The 17,136-nt window shown below is 43.1% G+C and overlaps 1 protein-coding gene across 1 annotated transcript in view; it reads right to left on the bottom strand.

The window, feature by feature from the left end:
* Window positions 1-17,136, bottom strand: part of Gxylt2 (glucoside xylosyltransferase 2) — a 96,726-nt gene that overhangs the window by 49,401 nt on the left and 30,189 nt on the right. The window contains exon 3 of the mRNA XM_052722043.1: window positions 9,978-10,109. Coding sequence (XP_052578003.1) covers window positions 9,978-10,109 — 132 coding nt within the window. The remainder of the gene's footprint in view (window positions 1-9,977; window positions 10,110-17,136) is intronic.

Below are 17,136 nucleotides of genomic sequence, written 5' to 3'. Positions count from 1 at the left end.
CTGAAGGTTTTTAAATAAGACTATTCATCCATATGTCTTTCTGCCCATCATGCATCCATCTACCCACCCACCCATCTATGCCTTCCATCTCTCCAAACAGTATTAGGAACTGTTTTCTGTTAACACGTGTTCATATTACTCTAGGAAACCAAAGATCTCAACACTGACCTTATATATCCACAAGGCAAGCAACAACCAAACAGCAAGAAAACAAAAACCAAGTGAATTACACACAGCCTGGCTCTGAGGCTCTTAGGATGCAGAAAAGCAGGAAGGGGCAGTCAGAGCCACAGCAGCCCACCCGGTGAGCTGAGCAGGGACATAGGCTCACATTGAATTCCTGCAACCAATGTAAAGCTCAGGGGAGTCACCCAAAGGGGCCATTGTGGTGATATTTTAATTGTGCTGAAATGTGATTTTATTTGTATGTTAATAAATAAAGTTGCCTGGAGATCAGAGGTAATTAGGGAGCCAGGAACAGAATTCAGGTGGTGGTAGCCCAAGCCCTTAATCTGATCACATGGCAGGCAGAGTCTCTGTGTGGTCAAGGACACAGCCAAGAGTGGTGACCCGAACCTTTAATCCCAGTACCAACCATAGAGACCTGGAGGTCTGTATAGACAGGAAGTGACGAGGAAGTCATGTGGTTGGGTTTAGAGCCAATGAGAAGGCAGAACAGAAAGGCAGTAAAAAGACAAGTCACACAGGAAGAAGCTCTCTCTGGGGAAGTGACGGCGGCCAGGTGGTAAGATAAGGTAGTCTTGGCTCTTTGCTAGTGCTCTGATCTCTTGGGCTTTTAACTCTGTATTTGGCTTTGTATTTCTTATTTAATAAGACCATTTAGAATTTTGTCTACAGGCCATCCTGGAACACTTTGAGAATGCTTCCTACAAATGCAGGAGGAAATGCCTCAGGGAACAGAGGAAAATAACTATAATATAGGAGAAGTTGGGCTCCTATCTAGAACCTCTAGTGGAAATGATTAAAATTGCCAGAACAGCCATGTTCTTATTTGCAAAGAGGATATAAATGGGCTCATGCCACAAAGAATTAATGATATCATCAAGCTAAAGGTCCTGAGAGACTTGGTATGTGTAGCAAACCATTGGCTCTTTGGTCACCTACCACCATACATCTTCTTTGCTGGTATGTCCAAAGATTGATTCTTCTTCTTCCTCCTTTTCCTCCTCTTTCTTCTTCTCCCATCTCCTTCCTCTTTCCTCCTCCTCCTTCCTCTTCCTCATCATCTTCTTCCTTCTCCTCTTCCATTCTCTTCTCCTCCTCCTCTTCTTCCTCTTCTTCTTTTTGTGTGTGTATAATAAGCATAATCACCTGAGTTCAAATCCCCAGGACCCAGGTGAAAAGGTGGATATGATATGTATGCATCTTGGACAGAAAGATCCCTGGGGCTTATTGGCCATCAGCTTAGCTCCTGGTCAGTGAAAGATAAAAGTTATAGAGCAGGACATCCAATGTCCTCCTCTGTGTATGTTCTCCACACACATGCATCAGCATGCACACCTGCACACATATATCAGCATGAACACCTGTGAGTGGACACACACACACACACACACACACACACACACACACACACACACACACAGAAAGGCTCTGAACTATGTGTGTCTGTGGGCATACACACGACAGCATATAGAAATTGGAGAACAGCTTTTGGGAGTTAGTTCTCCCTTCTAGCATGGGGGTTGAACTCAGGTGTTTGGGCTCAAGAACAAACATCTATACTTGCCCGGCCATTTTGCCATTTCCTTTTTATTTTTAAATTCTCTTGTGCCATTCCAGCTCCTTTATGGTTGTTTTTGTAACATATCTTCTATCCTTTAAGATCTATCCTTTCTGTCTATTTAAACCTCCTGCATGTGACACATGAGTAGACCATATTTATTAACTCTGATGTTCTTTGCTATTAGAAAATACATATATATTGTCTATGTCATGTGTGTGTGTGCTTGTGAGCATAAATGTACAAGTAGAGGTCAAAGGACAACTTGTAAGAATTGATTCTCTTCATATATCATGTGAATTCCAGGAACTGAACTCAGGTCATGAGGCTTAGTAGCAAGTAAGTCATCTCATTGACTCCATCTCTGCTTTTTGATTTTATTGTTTTCTCCATTTACATTTAGCATTATTTGTATAAGGAATTTATGCAAACCATTTTGCTTTTCATTTTTGTTTCTCTTTTAACTTTTTAAAATAATTTACCATTTTTATTTTGTGTACATTGATGTTTTGCCTGAATGTATGTCTGTGTGAGGTGTCAGATCTTGGAGTGACAGCCTGCTGTGTGGATGCTGGGAATTGAATCTGGGTCCTTTGGAAGAGCAGCCAGTGCTCTTAACTGCTGAGCCATCTCTCTAGCCCCCTCTTTTCATTTGTTAAACTGAGAATTTTCTAATATAGAATGTTAAGTTTTTCCAATATTTTTAGAGTTCAGTGGGATACAAATGCCCCACAATCTGATTCACTGAAATTTTGAGGCCAAGAGTGTTAAGTTCATCCTGGCACTAACAGGGTACTGTTTAGTTATTATTGGGGGTGGGGGGTGTACTTCTGTTTGCATATGGAGGTTCTAGAGGTGTCTGTTCTCTGAGGTGTCAGTTCTCTCCTTCCATCTGTGGGGTTCCAAGTATCAGACTCAGGTTGCCAAACTTTGTCAGCAGACACCTACACACATCTCCCCTTACTTAAGAAAGCTGCTGTTTTTGTTGCTTGTGGAATTTAGCCTCTTCAAGACAATAACTGTAGAAGTAAGAGATGCTGATGGCTTCCCCCTCCCTTTGTTCTTGAGAAACCTTGAACTGAGTTTCCATCACAGTGGGCTGGAGGGGGAGGCGAGGAAGTGTGTCATGTAGTCTTCTTATCGAGTTTTATTAATTTTATTAAACAACTATTTACCCCCAGATAATTTAGACAGTTATCTAGAAAACAATGTCCACCAGTTCTGCTTGCTTCACTGGGATGCAATTTCCCAGAGTTCCCTATTCCACCATTTTGGATGTCACTGCCCTGGAGATATATATATATATATATATATATATATAGACATGGGGTCTCTTTACATAGCCCTGGCTGTCCTGGAATTTTCTATGTAGACCAGGCTGGCCTTGGACTCACAGAAATCCACCTGCCTCTGCCTCCCAAGTGCTGAATGGCAAGTTCTTTAGATGCTGCTTCTATTAAACTTGTAGAATTAGGAATGCAGGGGTCTTAAGCAATCTTTAGGCTCACCAAATGAGGCTTGCAAAGACCTAGAGACAACAGATGAGTCCTGATGACATCGTGTGAGCCCCTTGATCTAGCTATGCTTAGAATTAGCCCTTTCATCTGGCCTTCTCTGGTGAACCAATCAAGTAATTTCTTTCTTTGCTTAGCAAAAGTAATAGCTATTTTTTTTATGGCTGTGATAAAATACCATGATCAAAGGCAACTTACGGAAGAAAGAGTTTATTTTGGCTTATAGTTCCAGAGAGATAAGAGTCTATCCATGGCAGGGACACATTGCAGCAAGAAGCAGCCATGGCAGCAGGAACAGGAAGCTGAGAGCTTACTTCCTCGATCAAAGCAGAAAGCAGAATGAACAGGAAGTGGGGAAAGATTAGAAAGACTCAAAACCCGCCCCCAGTGACATACTTCCTCCAGCAAGGCCCTGCCACTTAACCCACCCTAAACAGTGCCACCAACTGGAGACCAAGTGTTTAAATACAGGAGCCAATGGGGACACTTCTCACTCAAACTATTACAGCAGAGCTAAGTATCTCCCACATGTAACCAAGAGTTAGAATTAATATTCTGACTGTCAAATTTTAGTAGTATGCAAATAAATGATAATACCATAGAAAGTTTCTTCACGGTTTGTTCACAGTTAACAGGACCATTTTGCTAGCGAGGCTCATGTCAGCGCTTCTGTGGCCTCTGGTTGCTTGGTAAGATTGCAAACATCACCCAAGGTGATTCCAATGCCCCTCTTAGTGAGGGTATTTAATATATTCTTACACATTTGTCAATGTGTGTTCATAGCCATAGGACTGGTTCCCAGGGTGTCTCAATGTTAATTGCTAATGCTGAGGTGTGACATCAGGAATAACAGAGGTCTGACCATAAGTTTAAAAGAGTTCAAAGAAATCTAATAAGACACCCTTTCCCATTAGCCTACAACTAACTCATTAGAATGCCTGTAACCACATAGATTCCTACATATTGGAACCAGTTACAGGCCCCTTTAGCAAGCTGTAAATGGAAAATGGAAATGTGACGTGCCCTCCAATGTGATATAGAAAACACAGGTAATATAAGACGTGTGTTTATTTGGAATATTTTTAAAATGAGGCAAGTTACTGGGTGGTTTGGAGACAGACTGTGCTCAGGATAAATTGCAGACAGGTCCGAGAGCAATTTCATCCTAACTCCTGCCATGAATGCAGATGCTTGCAGCAAGCAATAGCAGTGTGAACTGAAGTTCCCTGCAAAACCCACATCTGTGCTAAAGATTCTGCAGACGGAGGCAGTGATTAGAGCCTCTGGTTGTGGAGAGCTGGAACACTGTATCAGAGTCATTATCGTGGGTCACCATCATCACCCACCTCTGCATCTGGCCTAACAGCCCTTTGACTATCAGGTAAAACCTTTGGCATGCTTAACTCCGCTATAACCAGCTTCCAACAATCCAAAGCTAAGAATATTATCAGGTAGCATCTGAAACCCATCACAGAGACTTCCCTGCTGTATGTACTGTAACCTGTCTGCTTGATGTTCCTGCCTTGCTCTAGGGCTGCATTTTGTTATGTGACTATAAAAATTTGAATAACTGCTTCTACACCATTCAGAGCATCCTGAGTTCAGGGGGCATTGTCACAAATAGTTCGCTCAGGAAAAACTATCTCTTATTCCCTTTGGAGTAAGAGCTGCATTTTGCCTTGCTACAACACCACCAGTAAAGACATCAGATATTGTTATAACTAGGACCATATCAACTAAAACTCAGTGAAATCCTTTCTCCCTGCATAAAATCTGAATAGCATGTTCCTACCACACTAGGTACTACTTGACAATCCAGTTTCTGAAATGCTTGCCCTTCAGTTACCTCTGCTCTATCCTAAATACTACTAGGATTCCCACACACCTCTATTCTTGATGAAAGAGGCCTTTGTGATCCCATGGGCCCAGTGGGTAGTGAAATGTGCAGCTGTTAAAGAATGCCACAGCCTCCCATTAACTGGGGGGAGAAGATGATGTGCATTCGTTCAATCAAGTGTGTAGATGAATTTCTAAATGCTCTTATTAAATAAAAGCAATGGAGCCAGATATAGGGGTTAAAGCCTGAGAGAGATCACAGGAATAGGAAAAGCCACAGCTAACCTTACCTCACCAACTCTGCAGCTTCCAAAATGGGAGATACTTCCTGTCCTCCCACACCTATATGCTTTGCTGTTCTGCCATCTGATTTGCTCTCTCTGTTCAGCTACATCACTTCCTCTTTTTGCACAGCTCTGTCACTTCCTGTCTGTCTGTACAGACCTCCATGGTTAACTAGTGTTGGAATTTAAGGCGTGTGCCACCACACCTGGCTCTGTTTCCAGTGTGGCCTTGAACTCACAGAGATCCAGATAGATCCCTGCCTGCCAAGTGATAGGATTAAAGGCATGTGCTACCATTGCATGACTTTTGTGTTTACTTATAATAGCTTGGTTTTTCCTCTGATCTCTAGGCAAGTTTTATTTATTAGAGCACAAATAAAATATCACCACACAACTGTTTTTGTAGAATGAAGGGCTTCCTGGTTTTTACTAAATTTGATTTCTTTGTAGTTGGCATATTATTTGGGCTACTTTACGTTACCGAATTGCCTGAAAGAAAGATACATGTTAGAGAACTTAGTCAAGCCACCTGTAGTGTAGTTTCACTGATAACAGTCCTACACCTTGGGCCATTATCCTCAGAAGTAGAAAAGTAAATTGATCTCTTAGGACTTAATAACCCAAGCATTGGTGAAATCTGAATTCTTCTAATAGTACATCAGAATCTGAAAGGCATGTGATACAAAAATCTTTGCTCCAATGTTAAAATATTAGTTGAGGGCTAGAAAAAGGCTCAGTGGGTAAAAGTCCTTGCTGTACAAGAGTAAGAACTTGAGGACCCACATAAAAAGTTAGGTGTGGCCATGCACACACTGGAGACAGGAGGGTCCTGGTGTCCAGCCAAGCTCTAAGTTGAGAGGCAGACCCTGTTACAGGGAATAAGGCTGAGTAATAAAGCAGGACACACAATGTTGTCTTCTGACTTCCACACCCAGGCAGGTACCAGCATGTACACCTTCACACACACACACACACACACACACACACACACACACACACACACACACACAGAGAGAGAGAGAGAGAGAGAGAGAGAGAGAGAGAGAGAGAGAGAGAGAGAGAGAGAGAGAGAGAGAAAATATACATTATTTAAGAAAAGGTCTCTACTGAGTGTCTTGGGGGAGATGCCAACTGTATTAGTTATGTTTCTCATGGTTGTGACTAAACATCCAATGAAAGCAACTGAAGGAAGGAAGGGTTTGTTTTGGCTCACAGTTTGAGGAGATACAGTCCACCGTGGTGAGAAAGTCATGGCAGCAAGTAGCTCAAAACAAAGGGTCACACCGCATCTACAGTCAGGAAGCAGAGAACAGGCAGAAAGTGGAGCCAGGCTAAAAAATCACCAGGTCCACCCCCTGTCCTCACTGCCTCTAGCACCCACTAGCTCCATGACCTTCTAAAATAGCATGTTCAACTGGAGACCAAGAGTCCAAACACGTAAGCCTATGGGAGCCATTTCATTCAAATCGAGGCATGCTAGATCTACAGTTCTCCCCTAGTCAGACATCTGCTAGAATGCTTGCATTACAGGGTCCATTTTCCATGTGCAGCCTTAATAGATTCGCTTCATAGAGGGGGGTTACATGGGAAATATGATTTTGACTTTACTTCAAACTACCCTGAAGATCCATATAGCTCAACAATGCTCCCCAAAGCCACGCTCATAATCTGCCATTATGCTGTAGGACTTGGGAGAAGTTAAATGTCCTGTCAACCACAATCTCTCTTTATTATTTTTAAGAAGGGCTGGTTTCCATTACTAGAAGCAGATAAGCAACACTAACACCCATTTGTCATTCAAAACAGACAGCTCACTTAGCTGGAGTGAATCATACTCATCCTGTAGAGAGCTTGGTTTTTGTTGTTGTTTTAATAGGGTCATAAAATCACAATTCAAGGGCAGGGAAAATTCAAATGTGTTTCCATTGAGTTGCTCAAATCTTGGATAGGTTTGGGAGACAATTTCCTAAGAGTATCTTTGGCTTTCTAATACACCCTTTTACCTTAAATAGAGACATCATTTCTCACCTCAAATGGTAATTGTTGTGCACATCACCATTCTAGAGATTTTAGCTCCACTTTCAAGCAGTCATTCCTTACCCAGGTTTTCATACAAATCTCACGAGATGTAGACAGGTCTGCATGTGGTAGAAACATGTCATTTAATTAAATGGCACCTGAGGCTGTTGAGGTAGCTTAGTACTTAAAAGTGTATACTGCTCTGTGGAGGACCTGAGCTCAGTTCCCAGCACCCATATCAGGTGGCTCATAACTGCCTGTCCCTCCAGCTCCCAGGAATCCAATGTCCTCTCCTAGCCTCTATGGGCACTTGCAAACATGTGGTATATACATACACAAATAAAAAGAGTAAATTTTTTTAAAAGATTTTTTTATTTATTATGTATACAGTGTTCTGTTTGTATGTATGTCTGCACACCAGAAGAGGGCACCAGATCTCATTGTAGATGGTTGTGAGCCACCATGTGGTTGCTGGGAATTGAACTCAGGACCTCTGGAAGAGCAGTCAGTGCTCTTAACCTCTGAGCCATCTCTCCAGCCCCAAAAAATAAATTTTTTTTTTTTTTTTTGGTTTTTCGAGACAGGGTTTCTCTGTGTAGCTTTGCGCCTTTCCTGGAACTCGCTTTGGAGACCAGGCTGGCCTCGAACTCACAGAGATCCGCCTGGCTCTGTCTTGCCGGGCGGTGGTGGCGCACGCCTTTAATCCAAAAAATAAATTTTTTTTTTTAAAGATTTATTTATTTATTTATTATGTATACAGTGTTCTGCCTACATGCATGCTTGCAGGTCAGAAGAGGGCGCCAGATCTCATTACAGATGGTTGTGAGCCACCATGTGGTTGCTGGGAATTGAACTCATGTCCTCTGGAAGAACAGCCAGTGCTCTTAACCCCTGAGCCATCTCTCCAGCCCCCAAAAAATAAATTTTTAAAAAATAAAATAAGTGGCAATCCTAGGCAGCAGACTAGTAGCAACCATCCATCCAAGTCATGCCCTTCTCACTGATTTCTATATTGGAAATGCTAAATTCACCATTTAGAGTTTCCAAACCAACAGATGGGGAAGCACCGCCCCCCCCCAACTTGGATAGTCCTAGACACTTCAAAATCAAACACCATGCCACTTTTTTACCCAGCTGTTGGTCCTGAAGTTTTCCTCATCTCTACATAATCTCACCATCCATTTCTTAGATCGAGTTATATGAGAAATGTGTGGTCTGAATGATTAGATATTGACAATTTTAACTGAATCACCCCAAACCTGGCTGAAATCCTTTTTACCTTCCCCAACCCCCCCATTTCAACTCCAATAAGAGCTGGGAAATCCGTTTGTCAAGTGGGTCTCAAATCCATCACAAATGTTTGTCCTCATCAAAACACAAACCAGGCCATCCAGTTTCCATACTCGATTGTGTAATGGTTTCCCACTGCCTTTAAACAGAGAGCAGACATCTATGTCATGGGACTTTCAGAGTCTGCAGTTCCAGCCCTGCTGGTATCTTCGACCCCATCTCTCTCTCTGTTCTAGTTCCATGGACCTTTATTTTGGGAAACATGCCTCTTCCCAGATCAGGGCCTCTGTACACACTAGTCTCTTGCCTGGACCTGTCTCTGTCTCTCTGTCTCTCTGTCTCTCTGTCTCTGTGTCTCTCTGTGTCTCTGTCTCTGTCTCTGTCTCTGTCTCTCTCTCTCTCTCTCTCTCTCTCTCTCTCTCTCTCTCTCTCTCTCAGGACTCCTAAATCTTTGTTATCCAGTAACCTTACTTCATTTGTGTCTTGCCACAAATGGTCTCTAAGATCTCTTCCAGGATACAGTGGGACTGTATATGACATATATCCATGGCGCTTTTTCTCTGCCTTGGTCCCAGTTAGACTTAAGGTCTAGGGAGCAAGACCATGGTCACCTAAATGACACTCTATCAAATGTCTACGGAAGGCATGGCTCCCTCAGATACTCAGAGCTCAATTCCCTCCCAGTTCAATGCCTCAGTTTTGATGTATTCAATGCCTTTCATATTCCCTCCTCTATTGCTTTTTATCTCTCCTCCCTCCTCCTCATTTCTGTGGTACCAGGAATGGAACCCTGCCAGGGCCTAGTGCATGGTAGGCAAATGCTCTCACATTAAAGATTTTTTTAAAAAACAAAACAAAAATATTCAGTTACAAAAATTTAAAACTGAAAGGCTAAACCAGACTCTGGACCCTTTATGAATTTCTGGGCACATCTAGTAATGGTTATTGTTGTTTGAGAAATGCTAACAGAAGCTAACACTGACCAAGTTCTACGAGCCATGCACAAGGAGGAAACTGAGGCTGAGGTTCACAAGCTAGTAAATAGTGAAGCCACAGTCCCAAAGTCCCTTGTCTAAGGCATGCTTTGGTTGCTCTCAGACCCAAAATCTTGAGGGAAAAGCCTCTAGATCCTCTGTCTGCAGACAGCAGGCTGAGAGTATCAACGCTAGAACTGAGGGGGGCACTTTTATCCCCCCCGCAGTAAGGGTCTCTAACACACCTCAGGTGATTTCACTGTTTTCAAGTGGAAGTCTTTCCCAAGCTGCATCTTGTTAACAACGGGGTTCCTACCGGAAGGAAGAGTCTCTGGGCGGCACAGGGTTTGAATAATTTCTTCCATTCCTGAGGGTTTCCAACAGAAAATGTGATGGGGTAGATTCTGTGCTCAAACTTCTTTGTATATGAGTCGGGCCACTGGCGCAACTGCAAAACACGGGGAGACAGAAGGGTTAGGGTCAGACATCGAGATACACGGAGAACACCTGAGGGGCCTCTGGCTGGCACAATGGAAATCATCCAGGTAATTCACATAGCCAGTCTGGCTTCACCACTGCTCCTACTGGTCACTAAGTGAAAAAACGTTTTCCTACAACATCGCTAGGACTGAAAATGAATGTTTGCTGTTGGCAGGGGAGCTGGGAGACTGGTCCACAAACAGATTTGGATAAAATGTCAAGAGGGCAATTCAGAAGAGTTCAGAAGCTGGTTAACAAGATCCCAAAGACAGAGGTACAAGGGCTCTCATCACAATGTAGATTGTGGTAATAAAACCTGGAGAGAATCTAAATGTTGATTTAAAAGGAACTGGGAAAATAAAAATTATGATAGACTTATACAATGGAATGATGTAGAATAAAGAAGATCTGTATGTTTTGATGTGATATATGCAAAAACTATTATGTGGTCCAGTGCAGTGGTGCATGCCTGTAATCCAAGAATTAGAGAGATTGAGGTAAGAGGAACACAAGTTTGAGGCTAGCCTGGGCTATGTGAGATCCAGTCTCAAAAAAAATTCTAATTTGGATCCCTCTAATAGCAAAAATACATGCATCTTTATTTCAAGATTTACGTGAATGTTTTGCCTGCAAGTATGTATGCACACTACATGTATGTGTACCCTGTGTGTGCCTATTGCCTGCAGAGACCAGATGAGGGCATTGGATCCCCTGGAACTGGAGTGACAGTGTGAGCCACCCAATGTGGGTGCTGGGAGCTGAACCCAAGTCCTCTGCAAAAGCAGAAAGAGCTCTTAACTCTTAACCCCCATGCGTATGTCTTTTATACATGGAGAAAAATCTAACAGACAGCATCCTATTATTAAAAGTGGGCACCTTTACAGGTGGTGCTTATGGGTCTCATTTCCTGTTGATATTTCTATATTCTTCAGAACTTTTATAGTGAATATGTTTCTTTCTTCGCATATGTTAATTTTCTTAAGATGTATTCATTTTATGTATGTCTTAGCGAGTGTTCTATTACTGTGAAGAGACACCATGACCTCAGCAACTCTTATAAAGGAAAACATTTAATTGGGGCTGGCTTACAGTGTCAGAGGTGTAGTCCATTATCTTCAAGCAGTGTACAGGCAGACATGGTGCTGGAAAAGGATCAGAGAGTCCTATATCTTGATCCACAGGCAGCAGAAGCAACTGTACAGCAGAGGCTACACTGGGCATGGCTTGACACTTCCTCCGACAAGGCCACACCCACTCCAACAAAGCCACACCTCCCAATAGTGCCACTCCCTATGGGGGCCATTTTCTTTCAAGCTACCACAATGTGTATGTATGTGTGGTTTTCCTGCACATATTTATGTGAACTACATACATGCCTGGTGACTGGAGAAAGCAGAACTCCATTATCAATTACTAATCATGAAAACCCCCCACAGATTTGCCTACAGGCCAGTCAGATGGAAGTGATTCCTCAACTGACATTTCCTCTTCTCAGATGACTTCGGCCTTTGTCAAGTTGACAAAAAACTACTAAAAAAGCACAGACATGGAATAGAAAAATATGCCAAAATTGTTCTCCTGAGCACTACTGTGGGAGTTGGGTCTTTTTAATTTGTGATTCACAAATCTATTGGTTATTTGTTTAAAACGTACACATCATTTTATAAACATAAACTTTTAGAAATATTGGGAGTACTTGACAATTTCTGAGTGACAGCTGACAGTATCTTACATTTGATTAATGATGGGCATTGACCAATCTGAACCCACACCAGCAGTAATACCACGATCAAGTTCACTGGCTCAGGAGAACTGCCACCCCCATAAACACACAGTACAATAGTACCGACCACTTAGCAAGCTAGGCACACATTGAGCCCTAACTCAGCCCTCCAAGAATGTGTGTGTGTGTTGGGGGATCCCCTTTATCAGTATCTAATTTCTCTTTCCCAATTCATGCCTTCAGTGAGAGCAGCCTCAGTCCATGGAGGCTACAGTGCACATTTAAATCTATTTCTACCAAGTTCAAAGCTACACTTGAACATTTTTGGTTTCGTTCCCATCTCCAGTCTTTTTTTTTTTTTTTTTCATGAAGATTTCCCACCTCCATATTCTGTATACCACGTCCTCTTTTTAGTGCTTCTCTTCAAAATGTTAGCATCCATAAGAAGTCAGATGCTAACTGTCATCATACTCCTGACTTACAGGAAACTCATGGAATGTTTAACTATGGTTCAGATGATATATTTCTGTCTGATTTTTAACATTCACTCTACAACTTAGGTAGTACTTAATCACCCATCTTTCACTTTGCCTACATCTGGTCTTTCCTCATGATCTCACCTTTCTTCTGGAATCACTTGACTCCATCTTAAAGCACATCCTATAAAAATCTCCTTTAATGAAGATCTTTGGCTGTTAATTCTTTCACTCTCTGTATGTAGTTTAACCAGGAAAGAATACCCAAGCTGACATACCCTCTGCATTTTGAAGGTATTATCTCATTGTGTATTAGCTAGTATTTCTGTTGAGAAGTTAACTGTTATAATTACTGCTTCTCATAGAATAATTAATTGGGAGCTGTGGGAGCTTGAATGAGAATGTCCCCTACAGACTCAGATGTTTGAATGCTTGGTCCCCAGTTAGCGGCACTGTTTGGGAAGGTTTAGGAGGTGCGGCCTTGCTGGAGGAAGTGTGTTACTAGGCTTTGAAGTTTTAAAGCCACATGCCGGTCCATTTTTGCTTGTGGTTTAAGAGGTAAGTCCTCAGCATTCTGCTCTAGCCTGTGCTGCCATGCTTTCTCGCCACGATGGATGAACTCTTACCTCTCTAGAACCACAAATCCAAACCAACCCTTGCTTCCAATAAATTGCCTTGGCCATGGGGTTTTATCACAGCAATGGCAAAGTAGTGAATACAGAGGTAATGAGGCTTCGTTAGCTCCGATATACCAGGTTTCTACCTAAGCAACTGAGACCCACTTAATTCAAACAGCTACATCCCAGGCTAATTAGAAACCAGCAACTAACCTCTAGAAACTGCCCACTACTTAAGCTCACCCAATCAAAAAGTGCCCACAAAGCCCTTGCTAGGGACTTCCCTCTGGAATGATCCAAATATGACTACTGATCTATGCTACACTTTGGCTTGCTCACACTTCCTCCTTACAAGGCCTTCCTTCTGGCAGCCCTTCACCAGGGCCCAGAACTACTGGCGATCTAGAGCCATTTGCTCATGAAGGTGTAACAGATGCTTACACACTTGAGCATACCTCTGAGAGTCAGCTCTTCCTTTCCCACAGGGGTTTCAGGGGTGGAACTCAGGTCGTCAGGCATAGGTTCTTTTCTGCTTGGCTCATTTTCCCCCTCAACATGCAGCCCTTCTTGTCCCCAGTGTGTGTGTGTGTGTGTGTGTGTGTGTGTGTGTGTGTGTGTGTGTGTGTGTGTGTAGGCAGTCTCTTCTGTTGTTGCTGACTCCCCCCCACCCCCATATTCCAGGCTGCCTGACTTGTGAGCTTCTGGGTGATTCTGTCTGTGCTGCCATCTCACAGTAGGAGTTCTGGGATAACAAATGTGAGTTACCTGGAGCTTTTTACTTGCATTCCTGGGATCAAACCCAGGGTCATCAGGCTTGCTCAGCAAGCTCTTTAACAAGCCAAGCCATCTCCCCAGCCCCAGGATATCTTTTTAAAGCAATGTCTGGGGCCTTTTGTTCTTTTTTTTCTTAAAGAGAGGCTGCATGTAATACAACTTTTTTTTAAAAAAAGAAGAGGAACGTTCTAAATATAGACGACCTAACCCATGGTACAGCTGCCCGAGGCACGGCCATGGTGGCTGACTTTTTTTTTAAATTTTTATCCTGAGGTAAAAATATGTGGTTCTAAATATCCCAGGAAGTTATCACAGAAAACGCTAAACACTCCTACAATGTTCAGTGCTGGGGGGACAGCAGAGGAAAGGGTGACACTGCCCACCTCCCCCCAACCCAGCCTCAGCCACCTGCTGCAACAAAATGTCCAGTGGATAGCACACCTTCCGGAGAATCTTCTTCGCAGAGTGAAAGAATAAATCTGTAATCAGACTGGCCCACCATGACACTCTACATACATACTCAGAAGAATGGTTTGTCCTGAGATATGGATGACAAAAATGGACACAGAGAGACGTTCTATAACCTACAGACAGTCCCAGGTTTTAAATCTAAACTGTCACCATAATTACTGCATAGAAAAGAAGTGATGCCATGTGTTCTGCCAGGCTGTTAATACCCATGTTTGCCAGCTTTACTGCACTGCAATGAAATACCTGGGGCAATCGACTTAAAAAGAGGAAAGGTTCCTGGCAGGGTGGTGGACACCTTCAATTCTAGCACTTAAAAGGCAGAGGCAGGTAGACCTCTGTGAGTTGCAGGCCAGCCGGGGCTATGTAGTTAGACTCTGTCTCAACCAAACCAAACTAAACCAACACCGTAACAGGCAAAATGAAGGAAAACATTAGTTTGGCCCATAGTTCCAGGCCCTGGTTGGCTGGTCCAGGTGCTGTGGGGCTCGTGACAAGGAAGCAGATCACAACAGCAATGTGTGCAGAAGAAATACATGAGATGGCTCAGCGGTAAGAGTACTGACTGTGTTTCCAAAGGACCCAGGTTCAATTCCCAGCACCCACATGGTGGCTCGCAACCATCTGTAACTCCAGTTCTAGGGGAGCTGATACCTTTTTCTGGCCTCTGTGGGCATTGCATGTATGTAGCACACAGGCATACATGCAGGCAAATAACCCTACACTTAAAATTAAATAAATCTTTCTTTAAAAAAAAAAAAAACAGAAGTGAGCTGAGGCCCTAAGAGACACTTCCAAGCACTGAAGACCACAGACTTAACTTTCCTGAGGGTCCACCACCCCCAGCAGCACCAAGGAGGGCCAAGAGCTTAACCATGGCATTTGGGGGACAGTCCAGACCCGAACCACAACAATTGCTACTACAACTCCCTTGACTGGTCTCACAAAGACTTGAAGCAATTCAAGAGAAAGTACATCAGGGAAACCAACACGCAGAAGAGCATCATAAGCATTGACCATCACTTCCTAGAGGAGTCAGCTCCCAATTCACAACTCGGCAGTCACTGTGGCCCGTCAAACAACCACCTCTTACACACTCAGAATCCATGGCTCAGGAGTTCAGACAAGGCACAGTAGGAACAGGGACGCTGTTTCACCACCCTGGGGCCTCAGACAAGAAGCCTTGAAGACCAGGTACGAACATCCATCCGGAGGCAACTTCGTCCACATACCTGGTGCCCAAGGCAGTCCGTTGGCTGAGGCCTCACTCCTCTCTCTGCTGGCCTCTACTGAGGGTCTCCTCACACAGACCACTTGAACTTCTTTGGGCATGGTGGCAACTTCTAGGTACAGTTCACCCCAAAAAGTCAAACAAAAGCTATCTTCTTTTCATGACCTAGCCTTAGATGTCACATCATTACACCTGTCACTGTTCCTCATCTGAATGTGTAGCTACATATATGTGTGTGTGCACAGAAGTAGTATTAACTATTACCTTGTAACAAATGACCCAGAAAGTAATAGCTTAAGACCATAAATGTTTATCTCAAATAGTTTTTAAAAACTTTTTATTACAACTGTTTATTTATTTATTTACTTATATGTCTGTGCACATGCATGCCACCTCACGTGTGTGGAGGTCAGAGGATAACTTGCAGAGCCAGTTCCCTCCTCCTGTCATGTGAGTCTCAGAGACTGAACTCGGGCTGTAAAGCTTGGTGGCTAACACCCTTACCTGCTAAGCCATCCTGCCAACCTCCTTATATTTCTCCTTCCCTGTGTGTGTGTGTGTGTGTGTGTGTGTGTGTGTGTGTGTGTGTGTGTGTGTGTGTGGTGTCTGTATGCAGAGCATAGAGGAACACACCCAGGACCTCATGCACACTAGACAATGCTCTGCCAGAGTTGCATCCCCAGTCCCCTTCATACTTTTTGTTCTGAGTCAGTCTCACTAGGTTGCCCAGGTTGGCCTTAAACTCACTGTGTAGTCCAGGCAGGGCATGGACTCGTGATTCTCCTGCCTCAGTCTCCCATGGAGCTGAGATTATAGGCCTGTGCCAAGAAAACAGGCTCAAATCTTTTGTTTTATTTTATTTATTTATTTATTTATTTATTTTTTGCTTGCATGTATATATATATGTACCACATACATGCCTGGTACCTGTGAGTACAGAAAAAGGGATTGAATCCCCCAAAATTGGAGTTACATATGGTTGTGGTTCACCATGTGGATGCTAGGAACCAAACTTGGGTTCTCTGAAAGAGAAGCAAGTGTTTTTGTTTTTTTTTTCAAAAGTAAGTGCTTTGTTTTTTTTCGAGACAGGGTTTCTCTGTGTAGCCCTGGCTGTCCTAGAACTCTCTCTATAGACCATAGACCAGGCTATCCTCGAACTCACAGAAATCAGTTTGGCTTTGCCTCCCAAGTACTGAGATTAAAGGTGTGCACTACTACCACCTGGCTGGTAAGCAAGTGTTCTTTTTGTTTTTTAAGATTTTTTTTTTTTTTTTAATGTATATCAGTACTCTATCTGCAGGTACACCTTTATGCCAGAAGATGGCATCAGATCCCACTAGAGATTGTTGTGAGCCACCAGGTGGTTGCTGGGAATTGAACTCAGGACCTCTGGAAGAGCAGCCAGTGCTTTTAACTTCTGAGCCATCTCTCCAGTCCACTCAAAAATGTTCTTAAGGTCAGAAATCTGTGAGCTGAGATGGTCTGGTTCTGGGCCTCTCCTGAAATTGGGGGTGAGATATGCTAATCTGAAGGTTTAATGGGGATTCTCTGAAGGCTGAGACTGGAGGATCTGCCTCCTAGCTCATATATGAGCATGAGTGTCTTAGTTAGGAAATTTTTTTTTTATCGCTGTGAAGAGACACCATGACCGTGGCAACTCTTACAAAGAAAACATTTAATTGAGGTGGTGGCTTACAGTTTCAGTG

This window comes from Peromyscus californicus, unplaced genomic scaffold (genome assembly GCF_007827085.1).
Source record: "Peromyscus californicus insignis strain IS unplaced genomic scaffold, ASM782708v3 Scaffold_6__1_contigs__length_162567912, whole genome shotgun sequence".
In the NCBI taxonomy this organism is placed as follows: domain Eukaryota; kingdom Metazoa; phylum Chordata; class Mammalia; order Rodentia; family Cricetidae; genus Peromyscus; species Peromyscus californicus.
This window is presented reverse-complemented; position numbering and strand designations above follow the sequence as displayed.